At 56.4% G+C, this 24,414-nt stretch overlaps 1 protein-coding gene and 1 long non-coding RNA gene across 14 annotated transcripts in view; one reads left to right on the forward strand and one right to left on the reverse strand.

The window, feature by feature from the left end:
• Nucleotides 1-622: 622 nt before the first annotated feature.
• LOC146542180 (uncharacterized) overlaps nucleotides 623-24,414 on the forward strand; it is a 35,672-nt gene continuing 11,880 nt past the window's right edge. For 5 of the 13 annotated variants that reach the window (XR_014880665.1, XR_014880664.1, XM_085214273.1 and 2 more), the window contains exons 1-4: nucleotides 15,178-15,462; nucleotides 16,354-16,501; nucleotides 19,336-19,478; nucleotides 22,310-22,457. Coding sequence is in view for 10 of the 13 variants with exons in the window: in XM_085214273.1 (XP_085070399.1) it covers nucleotides 15,178-15,462; nucleotides 16,354-16,501; nucleotides 19,336-19,478; nucleotides 22,310-22,457 (724 nt within the window). In the remaining 3 variants the exon portion in view is untranslated. Of the gene's footprint in view, nucleotides 818-1,471; nucleotides 1,620-3,435; nucleotides 3,555-4,443; nucleotides 4,592-7,415; nucleotides 7,564-10,399; nucleotides 10,543-12,349; nucleotides 12,484-12,574; nucleotides 12,719-13,374; nucleotides 13,523-15,177; nucleotides 15,463-15,556; nucleotides 15,698-16,353; nucleotides 16,693-17,938; nucleotides 18,184-18,527; nucleotides 19,079-19,330; nucleotides 19,479-22,309; nucleotides 22,458-24,414 lie in introns of those variants that run through there. The other 8 variants (XR_014880666.1, XM_085214281.1, XM_085214283.1 and 5 more) reach the window with 8 other exon arrangements.
• Nucleotides 16,497-22,254, reverse strand: LOC146542181 (uncharacterized). The gene is made up of 3 exons (XR_014880668.1): nucleotides 21,833-22,254; nucleotides 20,888-21,130; nucleotides 16,497-16,893 (listed from the first exon to the last, which is right to left on the reverse strand). It is a non-coding gene; the product is annotated as an uncharacterized LOC146542181 (long non-coding RNA).

Genomic DNA, 24,414 nt, shown 5'->3' on the forward strand with positions numbered 1-24,414 from the left:
TGGAAGCTGGAAATGAATCCCGCATTTTGCTTTGCTCCTTCTGCGCCTTGGGCCTACAAAAGTGTCAGCCTCTCTGAGTCCTCACACTTCCACCTTGCCGGTACTGTCCCCAGTCTCGGCTGCGGAGGGAGAGCACTTCATGCTCCTTGGCCACTCCAGTACGAGATAAGTAACTTATGTTCTCTGCAGACAGCATTTGTGATATGCCTCATACGTCTGAAACGGAAAGGCCATCTGCCGCCTTCTCCAGCCCTCTTCTTCGCTTCCCAGGCCGCAGGAGCTACAGCGCTCGGATTCAAGCCCGCATGTTCCAATAGAAGGTGTCCCGGCTGAAGGGGGACGGGATTACCCTGCCACACACACACCCCTGTGGGCTGCCGGCCGCTTCTGAGGAGAAGGCAGGAATGCCCCGTGTGAAAACCAGCCGTTTCCGCCCAGCTCCAGCGGCACTGCTACAAGGCACAACTGAGCCCCGCACCCAAGGTGGAGGCGTCCTGGGCAAAACGTCCCTGGGAAAGGGCGAGACCGGGCAGGATGGGCAAGAGGGTGGGAAAACGTGCAAAACAGCCGCGCGAATGCCAAGGTGAGATGCTGGGGAGCGGGAGGTGGAGAGGAGGGAGGAGAAGGAGGTGGAGCATGAGGAGGAGGGGAGGAGGTGGCGCCGGAGCAAAGAGTGGGAACAAAGCACGGGCAGGAGGAGAAACAGAAGGAGGTGCTGTAAGCGCTAGGACAGAGATTCTCCCGCAGTCCCTGCTGGAGGCGGCGGGCACGTCGCTATACCCCAAGGGATGCTGCAGCCTGCTCAGAGCCCACGCAGGTACAGGGGAGAAGCGTGAGGAGGAAGGAGTGGCAGAGCAGAGCTTGGAGGGACTGACCGCTACCGCCCCCGACCCCTGCACCTCTTGCGCTGCGGGGAGGTCGAGGACTCATGCGTGATCGAGGGTGTTTGAGCTCGGGAAGAAGTGAAGAGGGGTCAGGTGCTTTTGTTTCTCACCATCCAAGTCTGTCCAAAATGTGCAATGACATCAAGCAGCTTCCCCCACGTCTATTCTGCTCTACCTCTGGTGAGCAAGCTCCCCATCCTTATCTTGACCCACGAGAATTCCTGTCGTGTTCCCTACTCCGTCCCGTTGAGAAGACTGAGTGAGAGAGTAGCTGGGTGCGCATCGGGCTGCTGGCCGAGGCCCGCCCACCACAGCAATCTCTACAGTATATGCAGGTACAGAATTACAGAAAGGATTTGATAAAGGTAATTGAAAATATTTTCTCCATTGCTACATAGCTACACTAGGTGCCGTACTACCCTCTGTACGTACTACTATACTACACTCGGTAGTTGCTGTGGTTTTGTCTGGGATACTGCTCGTTTTCCTCGTACCTCCTCGTACAGTTTGACGGGCTCTTTTGCTTTTCTTGACCAAACTGGTGGTGCTAACGCACCCATGCTGTAGTTCCTCTGCTCTTGTTGCAGAGCAGCGCCAGCAAGGAGGCCTGGCAGTGCACGAGAAGATGGCACGGGACGCAGACCGGACAGCATCAGGCTGCTGGCCAACGTCAGCCTGACACAGCTATATGTTCAAATTACACGTCCGTTGAAATGCATGAAGAACTTCATAAAGGTAAGTAAAGCTTTATTTAACCTTCATATTCAGCTACACTGCATACCGTACTAGATAAGAGCTTGTCACGTGCACTGAGCCCCGGATCCTAGAAGTGGATGGATGTTTGCCCGTCAAAGAGAAATGGCGAATGTTTCCCTTGGCTTGCAGGCGCGGCTTTTCATTTACTAGTAAACGGTCTTTGCCTAAACCCGTGTGTGCTCCCAGTTTCATCCTTCCAATACTTTCCCCACCACGGCTGGGGAGGCTGTGTGGCATTCAGTTTTCTGCCAGCTTAAACAGCAACAAGTACACATCACAGGCACACAGGCAGAAAGGTCGAGCAGTTAAACGTAGGCCTGTATTCCTACAGGGGCAGATGGGAAACGGGCAGGGCGCTCCTTTGTGCCAGCAAACAAAAGAAAGAATTTGACTTTCCGTGGGAATAGAAACGGTCCAACGTACAAAGAAGGCCACGCCAGCGACCCGCCCTTTCTCAGTCTGCAGAAAAGCCACTGGGCCATCAGCGGTGGGGAGCTCCGAGAGGTTGGAGGCTCGGCAAAAACCTCGGGGCACCAGGATGCCCCCCAGGTGGCCATGCTGGGCCTGGGCCTGGGCCCGGGCCCGGGCCTGGGCCCGGAGAGACATCTTCTCTGACTACAAATCCTCGAGCATGCCAACGAGAGTGACCCCGACAGCTCGAGTGACAGGACACATCCCCGAGGCTTATGCCAACCTGCGTAGGAGAGCACACGGGCTTCCTAGGGCAGGCCTGGGGCTTTACATGGGGCTGGAAAACCCGGGCAGTGCTCTGTGCCATTTGCACACATGGAAAACCGGAGCAAAACGCCACCTGCAGCTGAGCATGCAACCCTTTTCTTCCTTAATCGTTGCGCTGTGAATTTTGCTGCCTGGATGTGACTTGGCACGCTCAGAAAAGAAGGCACTTGGACAGAAGCGTGCACATCATCCAGACAAGTGCCACTGGAATTCAAGCCACACGCACAGAGTCGGAGGATGTACACGTTCACCTGCTCTCTCATCTTCCCTCTTTACCATAAAAGCTGCCCACCTTGCAATTTAGAAAGGTGCAGAAAACCACTCCTCAAAAGCCATGCCTAGCAACCCCCGCCCCCGATACACACACCCCCCCCAAATTCTAGATTTGGGCTCGTTCAGCTACACGTGATGCGCAGCAGAGCACCTCCCGCCACTCGGGCGGAGAGCCGCCAGCCAGCACAGCCGGCGCCTGTCGCTGCTCAGCAGAGCAGCGCCTCCAACCCGCCGTTCTTCCCGGCTACCAGCTGGAGGCGCTGGGTGGAGTGCGTGCCAGGGCTGGGATAGAGCTGCGGGTGAAGGGGAGACCCAGAGCTACTGGCCCGCCCACCGGTCGGATGGGACAGGACAGAAAATCCTTCCCACCTACCTACACAGGGAGGCACCATTTTGTTCCAGTCTGCATTCCAGGTGAGGGGCCGCCATTTCATGAGCCTGCGGAGGCGCCATTTTGTTCCAGCTTGCATTCCACAGTCAGGAGCCACCATTTTGTGACACTTTGTTGGCCACGTGTTTTCGTACTGCTCTGTGATTGGCCTCTCTTCTAATGGCTGCCGCCTTCTCAGGATTCCCTCTGATTGGCTGCCCAGCTCGTCTGGACCAGAAAGCGCTCTGATGTTAAAATACATTCATGTTGATACAATCGTCCCGGCTGTAGGGGGGCAGGTGCCCAGGTGCTGGCACTGTGGGGTGCCGGCCGCCTCTGAGGAGAAGGCAGGAATGCCCCGTGTGAAAACCAGCCGTTTCCGCCCAGCTCCAGCGGCACTGCTACAAGGGACAACTGAGCCCCGCACCCAAGGTGGAGGCGTCCTGGGCAAAACGTCCCTGGGAAAGGGCGAGACCGGGCAGGATGGGCAGAGAGGGTGGGAAAACGTGCAAAACAGCCGCGCGAATGCCAAGGTGAGATGCTGAGGAGCGGGAGGTGGAGAGGAGGGAGGAGAAGGAGGTGGAGCATGAGGAGGAGGAGGAGGAGGTGGCGCCGGAGCAAAGAGTGGGAACAAAGCACGGGCAGGAGGAGAAACAGAAGGAGGTGCTGTAAGCGCTAGGACAGAGATTCTCCCGCAGTCCCTGCTGGAGGCGGCGGGCACGTCGCTATACCCCAAGGGATGCTGCAGCCTGCTCAGAGCCCACGCAGGTACAGGGGAGAAGCGTGAGGAGGAAGGAGTGGCAGAGCAGAGCTGTGGAGGGACTGACCGCTACCGCCCCCGACCCCTGCACCTCTTGCGCTGCGGGAGGTCGAGGACTCATGCGTGATCGAGGGTGTTTGAGCTCGGGGAAGAAGTGAAGAGGGGTCAGGTGCTTTTGTTTCTCACCATCCAAGTCTGTCCAAAATGTGCAATGACATCAAGCAGCTTCCCCCACGTCTATTCTGCTCTACCTCTGGTGAGCAAGCTCCCCATCCTTATCTTGACCCACGAAAATTCCTGTCGTGTTCCCTACTCCGTCCCGTTGAGAAGACTGAGTGAGAGAGTAGCTGGGTGCGCATCGGGCTGCTGGCCGAGGCCCGCCCACCACAGCAATCTCTACAGTATATGCAGGTACAGAATTACAGAAAGGATTTGATAAAGGTAATTGAAAATATTTTCTCCATTGCTACATAGCTACACTAGGTGCCGTACTACCCTCTGTACGTACTACTATACTACACTCGGTAGTTGCTGTGGTTTTGTCTGGGATACTGCTCGTTTTCCTCGTACCTCCTCGTACAGTTTGACGGCTCTTTTGCTTTTCTTGACCAAACTGGTGGTGCTAACGCACCCATGCTGTAGTTCCTCTGCTCTTGTTGCAGAGCAGCGCCAGCAAGGAGGCCTGGCAGTGCACGAGAAGATGGCACGGGACGCAGACCGGACAGCATCAGGCTGCTGGCCAACGTCAGCCTGACACAGCTATATGTTCAAATTACACGTCCGTTGAAATGCATGAAGAACTTCATAAAGGTAAGTAAAGCTTTATTTAACCTTCATATTCAGCTACACTGCATACCGTACTAGATAAGAGCTTGTCACGTGCACTGAGCCCCGGATCCTAGAAGTGGATGGATGTTTGCCCGTCAAAGAGAAATGGCGAATGTTTCCCTTGGCTTGCAGGCGCGGCTTTTCATTTACTAGTAAACGGTCTTTGCCTAAACCCGTTTGTGCTCCCAGTTTCATCCTTCCAATACTTTCCCCACCACGGCTGGGGAGGCTGTGTGGCATTCAGTTTTCTGCCAGCTTAAACAGCAACAAGTACACATCACAGGCACACAGGCAGCAAGGTCGAGCAGTTAAACGTAGGCCTGTATTCCTACAGGGGCAGATGGGAAACGGGCAGGGCGCTCCTTTGTGCCAGCTAACAAAAGAAAGAATTTGACTTTCCGTGGGAATAGAAACGGTCCAACGTACAAAGAAGGCCACGCCAGCGACCCGCCCTTTCTCAGTCTGCAGAAAAGCCACTGGGCCATCAGCGGTGGGGGAGCTCCGAGAGGTTGGAGGCTCGGCAAAAACCTCGGGGGCACCAGGATGCCTCCCAGGTGGCCATGCTGGGCCTGGGCCTGGGCCCGGCCCGGCCGGGGCCCGAGAGACATCTTCTCTGACTACAAATCCTCGAGCATGCCAACGAGAGTGACCCCGACAGCTCGAGTGACAGGACACATCCCCGAGGCTTATGCCAACCTGCGTAGGAGAGCACACGGGCTTCCTAGGGCAGGCCTGGGGCTTTACATGGGGCTGGAAAACCCAGGCAGTGCTCTGTGCCATTTGCACACATGGAAAACCGGAGCAAAACGCCACCTGCAGCTGAGCATGCAACCCTTTCTTCCTTAATCGTTGCGCTGTGAATTTTGCTGCCTGGATGTGACTTGGCACGCTCAGAAAAGAAGGCACTTGGACAGAAGCGTGCACATCATCCAGACAAGTGCCACTGGAATTCAAGCCACACGCACAGAGTCGGGAGGATGTACACGTTCACCTGCTCTCTCATCTTCCCTCTTTACCATAAAAGCTGCCCACCTTGCAATTTAGAAAGGTGCAGAAAACCACTCCTCAAAAGCCATGCCTAGCAACCCCCGCCCCCGATACACACACCCCCCCCAAATTCTAGATTTGGGCTCGTTCAGCTACACGTGATGCGCAGCAGAGCACCTCCCGCCACTCGGGCGAGAGCCGCCAGCCAGCACAGCCGGCGCCTGTCGCTGCTCAGCAGAGCAGCGCCTCCAACCCGCCGTTCTTCCCGGCTACCAGCTGGAGGCGCTGGGTGGAGTGCGTGCCAGGGCTGGGATAGAGCTGCGGGTGAAGGGGAGGACCCAGAGCTACTGGGCCCGCCCACCGGTCGGATGGGACAGGACAGAAAATCCTTCCCCCCTACCTACACAGGGAGGCACCATTTTGTTCCAGTCTGCATTCCAGGGTGAGGAGCCGCCATTTCATGAGCCTGCGGAGGCGCCATTTTGTTCCAGCTTGCATTCCACAGTCAGGAGCCACCATTTTGTGACACTTTGTTGGCCCCGTGTTTTCGTACTGCTCTGTGATTGGCCTCTCTTCTAATGGCTGCCGCCTTCTCAGGATTCCCTCTGATTGGCTGCCCAGCTCGTCTGGACCAGAAAGCGCTCTGATGTTAAAATACATTCATGTTGATACAATCGTCCCGGCTGTAGGGGGCAGGGGCCCAGGTGCTGGCACTGTGGGCTGCCGGCCGCCTCTGAGGAGAAGGCAGGAATGCCCCGTGTGAAAACCAGCCGTTTCCGCCCAGCTCCAGCGGCACTGCTACAAGGCACAACTGAGCCCCGCACCCAAGGTGGAGGCGTCCTGGGCAAAACGTCCCTGGGAAAGGGCGAGACCGGCAGGATGGGCAGAGAGGGTGGGAAAACGTGCAAAACAGCCGCGCGAATGCCAAGGTGAGATGCTGAGGAGCGGGAGGTGGAGAGGAGGGAGGAGAAGGAGGTGGAGCATGAGGAGGAGGAGGAGGAGGTGGCGCCGGAGCAAAGAGTGGGAACAAAGCACGGGCAGGAGGAGAAACAGAAGGAGGTGCTGTAAGCGCTAGGACAGAGATTCTCCCGCAGTCCCTGCTGGAGGCGGCGGGCACGTCGCTATACCCCAAGGGATGCTGCAGCCTGCTCAGAGCCCACGCAGGTACAGGGGAGAAGCGTGAGGAGGAAGGAGTGGCAGAGCAGAGCTGTGGAGGGACTGACCGCTACCGCCCCCGACCCCTGCACCTCTTGCGCTGCGGGGAGGTCGAGGACTCATGCGTGATCGAGGGTGTTTGAGCTCGGGGAAGAAGTGAAGAGGGGTCAGGTGCTTTTGTTTCTCACCATCCAAGTCTGTCCAAAATGTGCAATGACATCAAGCAGCTTCCCCCACGTCTATTCTGCTCTACCTCTGGTGAGCAAGCTCCCCATCCTTATCTTGACCCACGAGAATTCCTGTCGTGTTCCCTACTCCGTCCCGTTGAGAAGACTGAGTGAGAGAGTAGCTGGGTGCGCATCGGGCTGCTGGCCGAGGCCCCCCACCACAGCAATCTCTACAGTATATGCAGGTACAGAATTACAGAAAGGATTTGATAAAGGTAATTGAAAATATTTTCTCCATTGCTACATAGCTACACTAGGTGCCGTACTACCCTCTGTACGTACTACTATACTACACTCGGTAGTTGCTGTGGTTTTGTCTGGGATACTGCTCGTTTTCCTCGTACCTCCTCGTACAGTTTGACGGGCTCTTTTGCTTTTCTTGACCAAACTGGTGGTGCTAACGCACCCATGCTGTAGTTCCTCTGCTCTTGTTGCAGAGCAGCGCCAGCAAGGAGGCCTGGCAGTGCACGAGAAGATGGCACGGGACGCAGACCGGACAGCATCAGGCTGCTGGCCAACGTCAGCCTGACACAGCTATATGTTCAAATTACACGTCCGTTGAAATGCATGAAGAACTTCATAAAGGTAAGTAAAGCTTTATTTAACCTTCATATTCAGCTACACTGCATACCGTACTAGATAAGAGCTTGTCACGTGCACTGAGCCCCGGGATCCTAGAAGTGGATGGATGTTTGCCCGTCAAAGAGAAATGGCGAATGTTTCCCTTGGCTTGCAGGCGCGGCTTTTCATTTACTAGTAAACGGTCTTTGCCTAAACCCGTGTGTGCTCCCAGTTTCATCCTTCCAATACTTTCCCCACCACGGCTGGGGAGGCTGTGTGGCATTCAGTTTTCTGCCAGCTTAAACAGCAACAAGTACACATCACAGGCACACAGGCAGCAAGGTCGAGCAGTTAAACGTAGGCCTGTATTCCTACAGGGGCAGATGGGAAACGGGCAGGGCGCTCCTTTGTGCCAGCTAACAAAAGAAAGAATTTGACTTTCCGTGGGAATAGAAACGGTCCAACGTACAAAGAAGGCCACGCCAGCGACCCGCCCTTTCTCAGTCTGCAGAAAAGCCACTGGGCCATCAGCGGTGGGGAGCTCCGAGAGGTTGGAGGCTCGGCAAAAACCTCGGGGGCACCAGGATGCCCCCCAGGTGGCCATGCTGGGCCTGGGCCTGGGCCCGGGCCCGGGCCTGGGCCCGGAGAGACATCTTCTCTGACTACAAATCCTCGAGCATGCCAACGAGAGTGACCCCGACAGCTCGAGTGACAGGACACATCCCCGAGGCTTATGCCAACCTGCGTAGGAGAGCACACGGGCTTCCTAGGGCAGGCCTGGGGCTTTACATGGGGCTGGAAAACCCAGGCAGTGCTCTGTGCCATTTGCACACATGGAAAACCGGAGCAAAACGCCACCTGCAGCTGAGCATGCAACCCTTTCTTCCTTAATCGTTGCGCTGTGAATTTTGCTGCCTGGATGTGACTTGGCACGCTCAGAAAAGAAGGCACTTGGACAGAAGCGTGCACATCATCCAGACAAGTGCCACTGGAATTCAAGCCACACGCACAGAGTCGGGAGGATGTACACGTTCACCTGCTCTCTCATCTTCCCTCTTTACCATAAAAGCTGCCCACCTTGCAATTTAGAAAGGTGCAGAAAACCACTCCTCAAAAGCCATGCCTAGCAACCCCCGCCCCCGATACACACACCCCCCCCAAATTCTAGATTTGGGCTCGTTCAGCTACACGTGATGCGCAGCAGAGCACCTCCCGCCACTCGGGCGGAGAGCCGCCAGCCAGCACAGCCGGCGCCTGTCGCTGCTCAGCAGAGCAGCGCCTCCAACCCGCCGTTCTTCCCGGCTACCAGCTGGAGGCGCTGGGTGGAGTGCGTGCCAGGGCTGGGATAGAGCTGCGGGTGAAGGGGAGGACCCAGAGCTACTGGGCCCGCCCACCGGTCGGATGGGACAGGACAGAAAATCCTTCCCACCTACCTACACAGGGAGGCACCATTTTGTTCCAGTCTGCATTCCAGGGTGAGGAGCCGCCATTTCATGAGCCTGCGGAGGCGCCATTTTGTTCCAGCTTGCATTCCACAGTCAGGAGCCACCATTTTGTGACACTTTGTTGGCCACGTGTTTTCGTACTGCTCTGTGATTGGCCTCTCTTCTAATGGCTGCCGCCTTCTCAGGATTCCCTCTGATTGGCTGCCCAGCTCGTCTGGACCAGAAAGCGCTCTGATGTTAAAATACATTCATGTTGATACAATCGTCCCGGCTGTAGGGGGGCAGGTGCCCAGGTGCTGGCACTGTGGGCTGCCGGCCGCCTCTGAGGAGAAGGCAGGAATGCCCCGTGTGAAAACCAGCCGTTTCCGCCCAGCTCCAGCGGCACTGCTACAAGGCACAACTGAGCCCCGCACCCAAGGTGGAGGCGTCCTGGGCAAAACGTCCCTGGGAAAGGGCGAGACCGGGCAGGATGGGCAGAGAGGGTGGGAAAACGTGCAAAACAGCCGCGCGAATGCCAAGGTGAGATGCTGAGGAGCGGGAGGTGGAGAGGAGGGAGGAGAAGGAGGTGGAGCATGAGGAGGAGGAGGAGGAGGTGGCGCCGGAGCAAAGAGTGGGAACAAAGCACGGGCAGGAGGAGAAACAGAAGGAGGTGCTGTAAGCGCTAGGACAGAGATTCTCCCGCAGTCCCTGCTGGAGGCGGCGGGCACGTCGCTATACCCCAAGGGATGCTGCAGCCTGCTCAGAGCCCACGCAGGTACAGGGGAGAAGCGTGAGGAGGAAGGAGTGGCAGAGCAGAGCTGTGGAGGGACTGACCGCTACCGCCCCCGACCCCTGCACCTCTTGCGCTGCGGGGAGGTCGAGGACTCATGCGTGATCGAGGGTGTTTGAGCTCGGGGAAGAAGTGAAGAGGGGTCAGGTGCTTTTGTTTCTCACCATCCAAGTCTGTCCAAAATGTGCAATGACATCAAGCAGCTTCCCCCACGTCTATTCTGCTCTACCTCTGGTGAGCAAGCTCCCCATCCTTATCTTGACCCACGAGAATTCCTGTCGTGTTCCCTACTCCGTCCCGTTGAGAAGACTGAGTGAGAGAGTAGCTGGGTGCGCATCGGGCTGCTGGCCGAGGCCCGCCCACCACAGCAATCTCTACAGTATATGCAGGTACAGAATTACAGAAAGGATTTGATAAAGGTAATTGAAAATATTTTCTCCATTGCTACATAGCTACACTAGGTGCCGTACTACCCTCTGTACGTACTACTATACTACACTCGGTAGTTGCTGTGGTTTTGTCTGGGATACTGCTCGTTTTCCTCGTACCTCCTCGTACAGTTTGACGGGCTCTTTTGCTTTTCTTGACCAAACTGGTGGTGCTAACGCACCCATGCTGTAGTTCCTCTGCTCTTGTTGCAGAGCAGCGCCAGCAAGGAGGCCTGGCAGTGCACGAGAAGATGGCACGGGACGCAGACCGGACAGCATCAGGCTGCTGGCCAACGTCAGCCTGACACAGCTATATGTTCAAATTACACGTCCGTTGAAATGCATGAAGAACTTCATAAAGGTAAGTAAAGCTTTATTTAACCTTCATATTCAGCTACACTGCATACCGTACTAGATAAGAGCTTGTCACGTGCACTGAGCCCCGGGATCCTAGAAGTGGATGGATGTTTGCCCGTCAAAGAGAAATGGCGAATGTTTCCCTTGGCTTGCAGGCGCGGCTTTTCATTTACTAGTAAACGGTCTTTGCCTAAACCCGTGTGTGCTCCCAGTTTCATCCTTCCAATACTTTCCCCACCACGGCTGGGGAGGCTGTGTGGCATTCAGTTTTCTGCCAGCTTAAACAGCAACAAGTACACATCACAGGCACACAGGCAGCAAGGTCGAGCAGTTAAACGTAGGCCTGTATTCCTACAGGGGCAGATGGGAAACGGGCAGGGCGCTCCTTTGTGCCAGCTAACAAAAGAAAGAATTTGACTTTCCGTGGGAATAGAAACGGTCCAACGTACAAAGAAGGCCACGCCAGCGACCCGCCCTTTCTCAGTCTGCAGAAAAGCCACTGGGCCATCAGCGGTGGGGGAGCTCCGAGAGGTTGGAGGCTCGGCAAAAACCTCGGGGGCACCAGGATGCCTCCCAGGTGGCCATGCTGGGCCTGGGCCTGGGCCCGGGCCCGGGCCTGGGCCCGGAGAGACATCTTCTCTGACTACAAATCCTCGAGCATGCCAACGAGAGTGACCCCGACAGCTCGAGTGACAGGACACATCCCCGAGGCTTATGCCAACCTGCGTAGGAGAGCACACGGGCTTCCTAGGGCAGGCCTGGGGCTTTACATGGGGCTGGAAAACCCAGGCAGTGCTCTGTGCCATTTGCACACATGGAAAACCGGAGCAAAACGCCACCTGCAGCTGAGCATGCAACCCTTTCTTCCTTAATCGTTGCGCTGTGAATTTTGCTGCCTGGATGTGACTTGGCACGCTCAGAAAAGAAGGCACTTGGACAGAAGCGTGCACATCATCCAGACAAGTGCCACTGGAATTCAAGCCACACGCACAGAGTCGGGAGGATGTACACGTTCACCTGCTCTCTCATCTTCCCTCTTTACCATAAAAGCTGCCCACCTTGCAATTTAGAAAGGTGCAGAAAACCACTCCTCAAAAGCCATGCCTAGCAACCCCCGCCCCCGATACACACACCCCCCCCAAATTCTAGATTTGGGCTCGTTCAGCTACACGTGATGCGCAGCAGAGCACCTCCCGCCACTCGGGCGGAGAGCCGCCAGCCAGCACAGCCGGCGCCTGTCGCTGCTCAGCAGAGCAGCGCCTCCAACCCGCCGTTCTTCCCGGCTACCAGCTGGAGGCGCTGGGTGGAGTGCGTGCCAGGGCTGGGATAGAGCTGCGGGTGAAGGGGAGGACCCAGAGCTACTGGGCCCGCCCACCGGTCGGATGGGACAGGACAGAAAATCCTTCCCACCTACCTACACAGGGAGGCACCATTTTGTTCCAGTCTGCATTCCAGGGTGAGGAGCCGCCATTTCATGAGCCTGCGGAGGCGCCATTTTGTTCCAGCTTGCATTCCACAGTCAGGAGCCACCATTTTGTGACACTTTGTTGGCCACGTGTTTTCGTACTGCTCTGTGATTGGCCTCTCTTCTAATGGCTGCCGCCTTCTCAGGATTCCCTCTGATTGGCTGCCCAGCTCGTCTGGACCAGAAAGCGCTCTGATGTTAAAATACATTCATGTTGATACAATCGTCCCGGCTGTAGGGGGGCAGGTGCCCAGGTGCTGGCACTGTGGGCTGCCGGCCGCCTCTGAGGAGAAGGCAGGAATGCCCCGTGTGAAAACCAGCCGTTTCCGCCCAGCTCCAGCGGCACTGCTACAAGGCACAACTGAGCCCCGCACCCAAGGTGGAGGCGTCCTGGGCAAAACGTCCCTGGGAAAGGGCGAGACCGGGCAGGATGGGCAGAGAGGGTGGGAAAACGTGCAAAACAGCCGCGCGAATGCCAAGGTGAGATGCTGAGGAGCGGGAGGTGGAGAGGAGGGAGGAGAAGGAGGTGGAGCATGAGGAGGAGGAGGAGGAGGTGGCGCCGGAGCAAAGAGTGGGAACAAAGCACGGGCAGGAGGAGAAACAGAAGGAGGTGCTGTAAGCGCTAGGACAGAGATTCTCCCGCAGTCCCTGCTGGAGGCGGCGGGCACGTCGCTATACCCCAAGGGATGCTGCAGCCTGCTCAGAGCCCACGCAGGTACAGGGGAGAAGCGTGAGGAGGAAGGAGTGGCAGAGCAGAGCTGTGGAGGGACTGACCGCTACCGCCCCCGACCCCTGCACCTCTTGCGCTGCGGGGAGGTCGAGGACTCATGCGTGATCGAGGGTGTTTGAGCTCGGGGAAGAAGTGAAGAGGGGTCAGGTGCTTTTGTTTCTCACCATCCAAGTCTGTCCAAAATGTGCAATGACATCAAGCAGCTTCCCCCACGTCTATTCTGCTCTACCTCTGGTGAGCAAGCTCCCCATCCTTATCTTGACCCACGAGAATTCCTGTCGTGTTCCCTACTCCGTCCCGTTGAGAAGACTGAGTGAGAGAGTAGCTGGGTGCGCATCGGGCTGCTGGCCGAGGCCCGCCCACCACAGCAATCTCTACAGTATATGCAGGTACAGAATTACAGAAAGGATTTGATAAAGGTAATTGAAAATATTTTCTCCATTGCTACATAGCTACACTAGGTGCCGTACTACCCTCTGTACGTACTACTATACTACACTCGGTAGTTGCTGTGGTTTTGTCTGGGATACTGCTCGTTTTCCTCGTACCTCCTCGTACAGTTTGACGGGCTCTTTTGCTTTTCTTGACCAAACTGGTGGTGCTAACGCACCCATGCTGTAGTTCCTCTGCTCTTGTTGCAGAGCAGCGCCAGCAAGGAGGCCTGGCAGTGCACGAGAAGATGGCACGGGACGCAGACCGGACAGCATCAGGCTGCTGGCCAACGTCAGCCTGACACAGCTATATGTTCAAATTACACGTCCGTTGAAATGCATGAAGAACTTCATAAAGGTAAGTAAAGCTTTATTTAACCTTCATATTCAGCTACACTGCATACCGTACTAGATAAGAGCTTGTCACGTGCACTGAGCCCCGGGATCCTAGAAGTGGATGGATGTTTGCCCGTCAAAGAGAAATGGCGAATGTTTCCCTTGGCTTGCAGGCGCGGCTTTTCATTTACTAGTAAACGGTCTTTGCCTAAACCCGTGTGTGCTCCCAGTTTCATCCTTCCAATACTTTCCCCACCACGGCTGGGGAGGCTGTGTGGCATTCAGTTTTCTGCCAGCTTAAACAGCAACAAGTACACATCACAGGCACACAGGCAGCAAGGTCGAGCAGTTAAACGTAGGCCTGTATTCCTACAGGGGCAGATGGGAAACGGGCAGGGCGCTCCTTTGTGCCAGCTAACAAAAGAAAGAATTTGACTTTCCGTGGGAATAGAAACGGTCCAACGTACAAAGAAGGCCACGCCAGCGACCCGCCCTTTCTCAGTCTGCAGAAAAGCCACTGGGCCATCAGCGGTGGGGGAGCTCCGAGAGGTTGGAGGCTCGGCAAAAACCTCGGGGCACCAGGATGCCTCCCAGGTGGCCATGCTGGGCCTGGGCCTGGGCCCGGGCCCGGGCCTGGGCCCGGAGAGACATCTTCTCTGACTACAAATCCTCGAGCATGCCAACGAGAGTGACCCCGACAGCTCGAGTGACAGGACACATCCCCGAGGCTTATGCCAACCTGCGTAGGAGAGCACACGGGCTTCCTAGGGCAGGCCTGGGGCTTTACATGGGGCTGGAAAACCCAGGCAGTGCTCTGTGCCATTTGCACACATGGAAAACCGGAGCAAAACGCCACCTGCAGCTGAGCATGCAACCCTTTCTTCCTTAATCGTTGCGCTGTGAATTTTGCTGCCTGGATGTGACTTGGCACGCTCAGAAAAGAAGGCACTTGGACAGAAGCGTGCACATCATCCAGACAAGTGCCACTGGAATTCAAGCCACACGCACAGAGTCGGGAGGATGTACACGTTCACCTGCTCTCTCATCTTCCCTCTTTACCATAAAAGCTGCCCACCTTGCAATTTAGAAAGGTGCAGAAAACCACTCCTCAAAAGCCATGCCTAGCAACCCCCGCCCCCGATACACACACCCCCCCCAAATTCTAGATTTGGGCTCGTTCAGCTACACGTGATGCGCAGCAGAGCACCTCCCGCCACTCGGGCGGAGAGCCGCCAGCCAGCACAGCCGGCGCCTGTCGCTGCTCAGCAGAGCAGCGCCTCCAACCCGCCGTTCTTCCCGGCTACCAGCTGGAGGCGCTGGGTGGAGTGCGTGCCAGGGCTGGGATAGAGCTGCGGGTGAAGGGGAGGACCCAGAGCTACTGGGCCCGCCCACCGGTCGGATGGGACAGGACAGAAAATCCTTCCCACCTACCTACACAGGGAGGCACCATTTTGTTCCAGTCTGCATTCCAGGGTGAGGAGCCGCCATTTCATGAGCCTGCGGAGGCGCCATTTTGTTCCAGCTTGCATTCCACAGTCAGGAGCCACCATTTTGTGACACTTTGTTGGCCACGTGTTTTCGTACTGCTCTGTGATTGGCCTCTCTTCTAATGGCTGCCGCCTTCTCAGGATTCCCTCTGATTGGCTGCCCAGCTCGTCTGGACCAGAAAGCGCTCTGATGTTAAAATACATTCATGTTGATACAATCGTCCCGGCTGTAGGGGGGCAGGTGCCCAGGTGCTGGCACTGTGGGCTGCCGGCCGCCTCTGAGGAGAAGGCAGGAATGCCCCGTGTGAAAACCAGCCGTTTCCGCCCAGCTCCAGCGGCACTGCTACAAGGCACAACTGAGCCCCGCACCCAAGGTGGAGGCGTCCTGGGCAAAACGTCCCTGGGAAAGGGCGAGACCGGGCAGGATGGGCAGAGAGGGTGGGAAAACGTGCAAAACAGCCGCGCGAATGCCAAGGTGAGATGCTGAGGAGCGGGAGGTGGAGAGGAGGGAGGAGAAGGAGGTGGAGCATGAGGAGGAGGAGGAGGAGGTGGCGCCGGAGCAAAGAGTGGGAACAAAGCACGGGCAGGAGGAGAAACAGAAGGAGGTGCTGTAAGCGCTAGGACAGAGATTCTCCCGCAGTCCCTGCTGGAGGCGGCGGGCACGTCGCTATACCCCAAGGGATGCTGCAGCCTGCTCAGAGCCCACGCAGGTACAGGGGAGAAGCGTGAGGAGGAAGGAGTGGCAGAGCAGAGCTGTGGAGGGACTGACCGCTACCGCCCCCGACCCCTGCACCTCTTGCGCTGCGGGGAGGTCGAGGACTCATGCGTGATCGAGGGTGTTTGAGCTCGGGGAAGAAGTGAAGAGGGGTCAGGTGCTTTTGTTTCTCACCATCCAAGTCTGTCCAAAATGTGCAATGACATCAAGCAGCTTCCCCCACGTCTATTCTGCTCTACCTCTGGTGAGCAAGCTCCCCATCCTTATCTTGACCCACGAGAATTCCTGTCGTGTTCCCTACTCCGTCCCGTTGAGAAGACTGAGTGAGAGAGTAGCTGGGTGCGCATCGGGCTGCTGGCCGAGGCCCGCCCACCACAGCAATCTCTACAGTATATGCAGGTACAGAATTACAGAAAGGATTTGATAAAGGTAATTGAAAATATTTTCTCCATTGCTACATAGCTACACTAGGTGCCGTACTACCCTCTGTACGTACTACTATACTACACTCGGTAGTTGCTGTGGTTTTGTCTGGGATACTGCTCGTTTTCCTCGTACCTCCTCGTACAGTTTGACGGGCTCTTTTGCTTTTCTTGACCAAACTGGTGGTGCTAACGCACCCATGCTGTAGTTCCTCTGCTCTTGTTGCAGAGCAGCGCCAGCAAGGAGGCCTGGCAGTGCACGAGAAGATGGCACGGGACGCAGACCGGACAGCATCAGGCTGCTGGCCAACGTCAGCCTGACACAGCTATATGTTCAAATTACACGTCCGTTGAAATGCATGAAGAACTTCATAAAGGTAAGTAAAGCTTTATTTAACCTTCATATTCAGCTACACTGCATACCGTACTAGATAAGAGCTTGTCACGTGCACTGAGCCCCGGGATCCTAGAAGTGGATGGATGTTTGCCCGTCAAAGAGAAATGGCGAATGTTTCCCTTGGCTTGCAGGCGCGGCTTTTCATTTACTAGTAAACGGTCTTTGCCTAAACCCGTGTGTGCTCCCAGTTTCATCCTTCCAATACTTTCCCCACCACGGCTGGGGAGGCTGTGTGGCATTCAGTTTTCTGCCAGCTTAAACAGCAACAAGTACACATCACAGGCACACAGGCAGCAAGGTCGAGCAGTTAAACGTAGGCCTGTATTCCTACAGGGGCAGATGGGAAACGGGCAGGGCGCTCCTTTGTGCCAGCTAACAAAAGAAAGAATTTGACTTTCCGTGGGAATAGAAACGGTCCAACGTACAAAGAAGGCCACGCCAGCGACCCGCCCTTTCTCAGTCTGCAGAAAAGCCACTGGGCCATCAGCGGTGGGGGAGCTCCGAGAGGTTGGAGGCTCGGCAAAAACCTCGGGGGCACCAGGATGCCTCCCAGGTGGCCATGCTGGGCCTGGGCCTGGGCCCGGGCCCGGGCCTGGGCCGGAGAGACATCTTCTCTGACTACAAATCCTCGAGCATGCCAACGAGAGTGACCCCGACAGCTCGAGTGACAGGACACATCCCCGAGGCTTATGCCAACCTGCGTAGGAGAGCACACGGGCTTCCTAGGGCAGGCCTGGGGCTTTACATGGGGCTGGAAAACCCAGGCAGTGCTCTGTGCCATTTGCACACATGGAAAACCGGAGCAAAACGCCACCTGCAGCTGAGCATGCAACCCTTTCTTCCTTAATCGTTGCGCTGTGAATTTTGCTGCCTGGATGTGACTTGGCACGCTCAGAAAAGAAGGCACTTGGACAGAAGCGTGCACATCATCCAGACAAGTGCCACTGGAATTCAAGCCACACGCACAGAGTCGGGAGGATGTACACGTTCACCTGCTCTCTCATCTTCCCTCTTTACCATAAAAGCTGCCCACCTTGCAATTTAGAAAGGTGCAGAAAACCACTCCTCAAAAGCCATGCCTAGCAACCCCCGCCCCCGATACACACACCCCCCCCAAATTCTAGATTTGGGATCGTTCAGCTACACGTGATGCGCAGCAGAGCACCTCCCGCCACTCGGGCGGAGAGCCGCCAGCCAGCACAGCCGGCGCCTGTCGCTGCTCAGCAGAGCAGCGCCTCCAACCCGCCGTTCTTCCCGGCTACCAGCTGGAGGCGCTGGGTGGAGTGCGTGCCAGGGTGGGATAGAGCTGCGGGTGAAGGGGAGGACCCAGAGCTACTGGGCCCGCCCACCGGTCGGATGGGACAGGACAGAAAATCCTTCCCACCTACCCACACAGGGAGGCACCATTTTGTTCCAGTCTGCATTCCAGGGTGAGGAGCCGCCATTTCATGAGCCTGCGGAGGCGCCATTTTGTTCCAGCTTGCATTCCACAGTCAGGAGCCACCATTTTGTGACACTTTGTTGGCCACGTGTTTTCGTACTGCTCTGTGATTGGCCTCTCTTCTAATGGCTGCCGCCTTCTCAGGATTCCCTCTGATTGGCTGCCCAGCTCGTCTGGACCAGAAAGCGCTCTGATGTTAAAATACATTCATGTTGATACAATCGTCCCGGCTGTAGGGGGGCAGGTGCCCAGGTGCTTGCACTGTGGGCTGCCGGCCGCCTCTGAGGAGAAGGCAGGAATGCCCCGTGTGAAAACCAGCCGTTTCCGCCCAGCTCCAGCGGCACTGCTACAAGGCACAACTGAGCCCCGCACCCAAGGTGGAGGCGTCCTGGGCAAAACGTCCCTGGGAAAGGGCGAGACCGGGCAGGAAAGGCAGAGAGGGTGGAAAAACGTGCAAAACAGCCGCGCGAATGCCAAGGTGAGATGCTGAGGAGCGGGAGGTGGAGAGGAGGGAGGAGAAGGAGGTGGAGCATGAGGAGGAGGAGGAGGAGGTGGCGCCGGAGCAAAGAGTGGGAACAAAGCACGGGCAGGAGGAAGAACAGAAGGAGGTGCTGTAAGCGCTAGGACAGAGATTCTCCCGCAGTCCCTGCTGGAGGCGGCGGGCACGTCGCTATACCCCAAGGGATGCTGCAGCCTGCTCAGAGCCCACGCAGGTACAGGGGAGAAGCGTGAGGAGGAAGGAGTGGCAGAGCAGAGCTGTGGAGGGACTGACCGCTACCGCCCCCGACCCCTGCACCTCTTGCGCTGCGGGGAGGTCGAGGACTCATGCGTGATCGAGGGTGTTTGAGCTCGGGGAAGAAGTGAAGAGGGGTCAGGTGCTTTTGTTTCTCACCATCCAAGTCTGTCCAAAATGTGCAATGACATCAAGCAGCTTCCCCACGTCTATTCTGCTCTACCTCTGGTGAGCAAGCTCCCCATCCTTATCTTGACCCACGAGAATTCCTGTCGTGTTCCCTATTCCGTCCCGTTGAGAAGACTGAGTGAGAGAGTAGCTGGGTGCGCATCGGGCTGCTGGCCGAGGCCCGCCCACCACAGCAATCTCTACAGTATATGCAGGTACAGAATTTCAGAAAGGATTTGATAAAGGTAATTGAAAATATTTTCTCCATTGCTACATAGCTACACTAGGTGCCGTACTACCCTCTGTACGTACTACTATACTACACTCGGTAGTTGCTGTGGTTTTTTCTGGGATACTGCTCGTTTTCCTCGTACCTCCTCGTACAGTTTGACGGGCTCTTTTGCTTTTCTTGACCAAACTGGTGGTGCTAACGCACCCATGCTGTAGTTCCTCTGCTCTTGTTGCAGAGCAGCGCCAGCAAGGAGGCCTGGCAGTGCACGAGAAGATGGCACGGGACGCAGACCGGACAGCATCAGGCTGCTGGCCAACGTCAGCCTGACACAGCTATATGTTAAAATTACACGTCCGTTGAAATGCATGAAGAACTTCATAAAGGTAAGTAAAGCTTTATTTAACCTTCATTTTCAGCTACACTGCATACCGTACTAGATAAGAGCTTGTCACGTGCACTGAGCCCCGGGACCCTAGAAGTGGATGGATGTTTGCCCGTCAAAGAGAAATGGCGAATGTTTCCCTTGGCTTGCAGGCGCGGCTTTTCATTTACTAGTAAACGGTCTTTGCCTAAACCCGTGTGTGCTCCCAGTTTCATCCTTCCAATACTTTCCCCACCACGGCTGGGGAGGCTGTGTGGCATTCAGTTTTCTGCCAGCTTAAACAGCAACAAGTACACATCACAGGCACACAGGCAGCAAGGTCGAGCAGTTAAACGTGGGCCTGTATTCCTACAGGGGCAGATGGGAAACGGGCAGGGCGCTCCTTTGTGCCAGCAAACAAAAGAAAGAATTTGACTTTCCGTGGGAATAGAAACGGTCCAACGTACAAAAAAGGCCACGCCAGCGACCCGCCCTTTCTCAGTCTGCAGAAAAGCCACTGGGCCATCAGCGGTGGGGGAGCTCCGAGGGGTTGGAGGCTCGGCAAAAACCTCGGGGGCACCAGGATGCCTCCCAGGTGGCCATGCTGGGCCTGGGCCTGGGCCCGGGCCGGGCCTGGGCCCGGAGAGACATCTTCTCTGACTACAAATCCTCGAGCATGCCAACGAGAGTGACCCCGACAGCTCGAGTGACAGGACACATCCCCGAGGCTTATGCCAACCTGCGTAGGAGAGCACACGGGCTTCCTAGGGCAGGCCTGGGGCTTTACATGGGGCTGGAAAAACCAGGCAGTGCTCTGTGCCATTTGCACACATGGAAAACCGGAGCAAAACGCCACCTGCAGCTGAGCATGCAACCCTTTCTTCCTTAATCGTTGCGCTGTGAATTTTGCTGCCTGGATGTGACTTGGCACGCTCAGAAAAGAAGGCACTTGGACAGAAGCGTGCACATCATCCAGACAAGTGCCACTGGAATTCAAGCCACACGCACAGAGTCGGGAGGATGTACACGTTCACCTGCTCTCTCATCTTCCCTCTTTACCATAAAAGCTGCCCACCTTGCAATTTAGAAAGGTGCAGAAAACCACTCCTCAAAAGCCATGCCTAGCAACCCCCGCCCCCGATACACACACCCCCCCCAAATTCTAGATTTGGGCTCGTTCAGCTACACGTGATGCGCAGCAGAGCACCTCCCGCCACTCGGGCGGAGAGCCGCCAGCCAGCACAGCCGGCGCCTGTCGCTGCTCAGCAGAGCAGCGCCTCCAACCCGCCGTTCTTCCCGGCTACCAGCTGGAGGCGCTGGGTGGAGTGCGTGCCAGGGCTGGGATAGAGCTGCGGGTGAAGGGGAGGAACCAGAGCTACTGGGCCCGCCCACCGGTCGGATGGGACCGGACAGAAAATCCTTCCCACCTACCTACACAGGGAGGCACCATTTTGTTCCAGTCTGCATTCCAGGGTGAGGAGCCGCCATTTCATGAGCCTGCGGAGGCGCCATTTTGTTCCAGCTTGCATTCCACAGTCAGGAGCCACCATTTTGTGACACTTTGTTGGCCACGTGTTTTCGTACTGCTCTGTGATTGGCCTCTCTTCTAATGGCTGCCGCCTTCTCAGGATTCCCTCTGATTGGCTGCCCAGCTCGTCTGGACCAGAAAGCGCTCTGATGTTAAAATACATTCATGTTGATACAATCGTCCCGGCTGTAGGGGGGCAGGTGCCCAGGTGCTGGCACTGTGGGCTGCCGGCCGCCTCTGAGGAGAAGGCTGGAATGCCCCGTGTGAAAACCAGCCGTTTCCGCCCAGCTCCCGCGGCACTGCTACAAGGCACAACTGAGCCCCGAACCCAAGGTGGAGGCGTCCTGGGCAAAAAGTCCCTGGGAAAGGGCGAGACCGGGCAGGATGGGGAGAGAGGGTGGGAAAACGTGCAAAACAGCCGCGCGAATGCCAAGGTGAGATGCTGAGGAGCGGGAGGTGGAGAGGAGGGGGGAGAAGGAGGTGGAGCATGAGGAGGAGGAGGAGGAGGTGGCGCCGGAGCAAAAAGTGGGAACAAAGCACGGGCAGGAGGAGAAACAGAAGGAGGTGCTGTAAGCGCTTGGACAGAGATTCTCCCGCAGTCCATGCTGGAGGCGGCGGGCACGTCGCTATACCCCAAGGGATGCTGCAGCCTGCTCAGAGCCCACGCAGGTACAGGGGAGAAGCGTGAGGAGGAAGGAGTGGGAGAGCAGAGCTGTGGAGGGACTGACCGCTACCGCCCCCGACCCCTGCACCTCTTGCGCTGCGGGGAGGTCGAGGACTCATGCGTGATCGAGGGTGTTTGAGCTCGGGGAAGAAGTGAAGAGGGGTCAGGTGCTTTTGTTTCTCACCATCCAAGTCTGTCCAAAATGTGCAATGACATCAAGCAGCTTCCCCCACGTCTATTCTGCTCTACCTCTGGTGAGCAAGCTCCCCATCCTTATCTTGACCCACGAGAATTCCTGTCGTGTTCCCTACTCCGTCCCGTTGAGAAGACTGAGTGAGAGAGTAGCTGGGTGCGCATCGGGCTGCTGGCCGAGGCCCGCCCACCACAGCAATCTCTACAGTATATGCAGGTACAGAATTACAGAAAGGATTTGATAAAGGTAATTGAAAATATTTTCTCCATTTCTACATAGCTACACTAGGTGCCGTACTACCCTCTGTACGTACTACTATACTACACTCGGTAGTTGCTGTGGTTTTGTCTGGGATACTGCTCGTTTTCCTCGTACCTCCTCGTACAGTTTGACGGGCTCTTTTGCTTTTCTTGACCAAACTGTGGGTGCTAACGCACCCATGCTTTAGTTCCTCTGCTCTTGTTGCAGAGCAGCGCCAGCAAGGAGGCCTGGCAGTGCACGAGAAGATGGCACGGGACGCAGACCGGACAGCTTCAGGCTGCTGGCCAACGTCAGCCTGACACAGCTATATGTTCAAATTACACGTCCGTTGAAATGCATGAAGAACTTCATAAAGGTAAGTAAAGCTTTATTTAACCTTCATATTCAGCTACACTGCATACCGTACTAGATAAGAGCTTGTCACGTGCACTGAGCCCGGGATACTAGAAGTGGATGGATGTTTGCCCGTCAAAGAGAAATGGCGAATGTTTCCCTTGGCTTGCAGGCGCGGCTTTTCATTTACTAGTAAACGGTCTTTGCCTAAACCCGTGTGTGCTCCCAGTTTCATCCTTCCAATACTTTCCCCACCACGGCTGGGGAGGCTGTGTGGCATTCAGTTTTCTGCCAGCTTAAACAGCAACAAGTACACATCACAGGCACACAGGCAGCAAGGTCGAGGGGTTAAACGTAGGCCTGTATTCCTACAGGGGCAGATGGGAAACGGGCAGGGCGCTCCTTTGTGCCAGCTAACAAAAGAAAGAATTTGACTTTCCGTGGGAATAGAAACGGTCCAACGTACAAAGAAGGCCACGCCAGCGACCCGCCCTTTCTCAGTCTGCAGAAAAGCCACTGGGCCATCAGCGGTGGGGGAGCTCCGAGAGGTTGGAGGCTCGGCAAAAACCTGGGGGGCACCAGGATCCCTCCCAGGTGGCCATGCGGGGCCTGGGCCTGGGCCCGGGCCCGGGCCTGGGCCCGGAGAGACATCTTCTCTGACTACAAATCCTCGAGCATGCCAACGAGAGTGACCCCGACAGCTCGAGTGACAGGACACATCCCCGAGGCTTATGCCAACCTGCGTAGGAGAGCACACGGGCTTCCTAGGGCAGGCCTGGGGCTTTACATGGGGCTGGAAAACCCAGGCAGTGCTCTGTGCCATTTGCACACATGGAAAACCGGAGCAAAACGCCACCTGCAGCTGAGCATGCAACCCTTTCTTCCTTAATCGTTGCGCTGTGAATTTTGCTGCCTGGATGTGACTTGGCACGCTCAGAAAAGAAGGCACTTGGACAGAAGCGTGCACATCATCCAGACAAGTGCCACTGGAATTCAAGCCACACGCACAGAGTCGGGAGGATGTACACGTTCACCTGCTCTCTAATCTTCCCTCTTTACCATAAAAGCTGCCCACCTTGCAATTTAGAAAGGTGCAGAAAACCACTCCTCAAAAGCCATGCCTAGCAACCCCCGCCCCCGATACACACACCCCCCCCAAATTCTAGATTTGGGCTCGTTCAGCTACTCGTGATGCGCAGCAGAGCACCTCCCGCCACTCGGGCGGAGAGCCGCCAGCCAGCACAGCCGGCGCCTGTCGATGCTCAGCAGAGCAGCGCCTCCAACCCACCGTTCTTCCCGGCTACCAGCTGGAGGCGCTGGGTGGAGTTCGTGCCAGGGCTGGGATAGAGCTGCGGGTGAAGGGGAGGACCCAGAGCTACTGGCCCCGCCCACCGGTCGGATGGGACAGGACAGAAAATCCTTCCCACCTACCTACACAGGGAGGCACCCTTTTGTTCCAGTCTTCATTCCAGGGTGAGGAGCCGCCATTTCATGAGCCTGCGGAGGCGCCATTTTGTTCCAGCTTGCATTCCACAGTCAGGAGCCACCATTTTGTGGCACTTTGTTGGCCCCGTGTTTTCGTACTGCTCTGTGATTGGCCTCTCTTCTAATGGCTGCCGCCTTCTCAGGGTTCCCTCTGATTGGCTGCCCAGCTCGTCTGGACCAGAAAGCGCTCTGATGTTAAAAAACATTCATGTTGATACAATCGTCCCGGCTGTAGGGGGGAGGTGCCCAGGTGCTGGCACTGTGGGCTGCCGGCCGCCTCTGAGGAGAAGGCAGGAATGCCCCGTGTGAAAACCAGCCGTTTCCGCCCAGCTCCAGCGGCACTGCTACAAGGCACAAATGAGCCCCGCACCCAAGGTGGAGGCGTCCTGGGCAAAACGTCCCCGGGAAAGGGCGAGACCGGGCAGGATGGGCAGAGAGGGTGGGAAAACGTGCAAAACAGCCGCGCGAATGCCAAGGTGAGATGCTGAGGAGCG

The sequence above is a fragment of the Meleagris gallopavo genome, chromosome Z (genome assembly GCF_905368555.1).
Source record: "Meleagris gallopavo chromosome Z, MGAL_WU_HG_1.1, whole genome shotgun sequence".
NCBI lineage: Eukaryota > Metazoa > Chordata > Aves > Galliformes > Phasianidae > Meleagris > Meleagris gallopavo.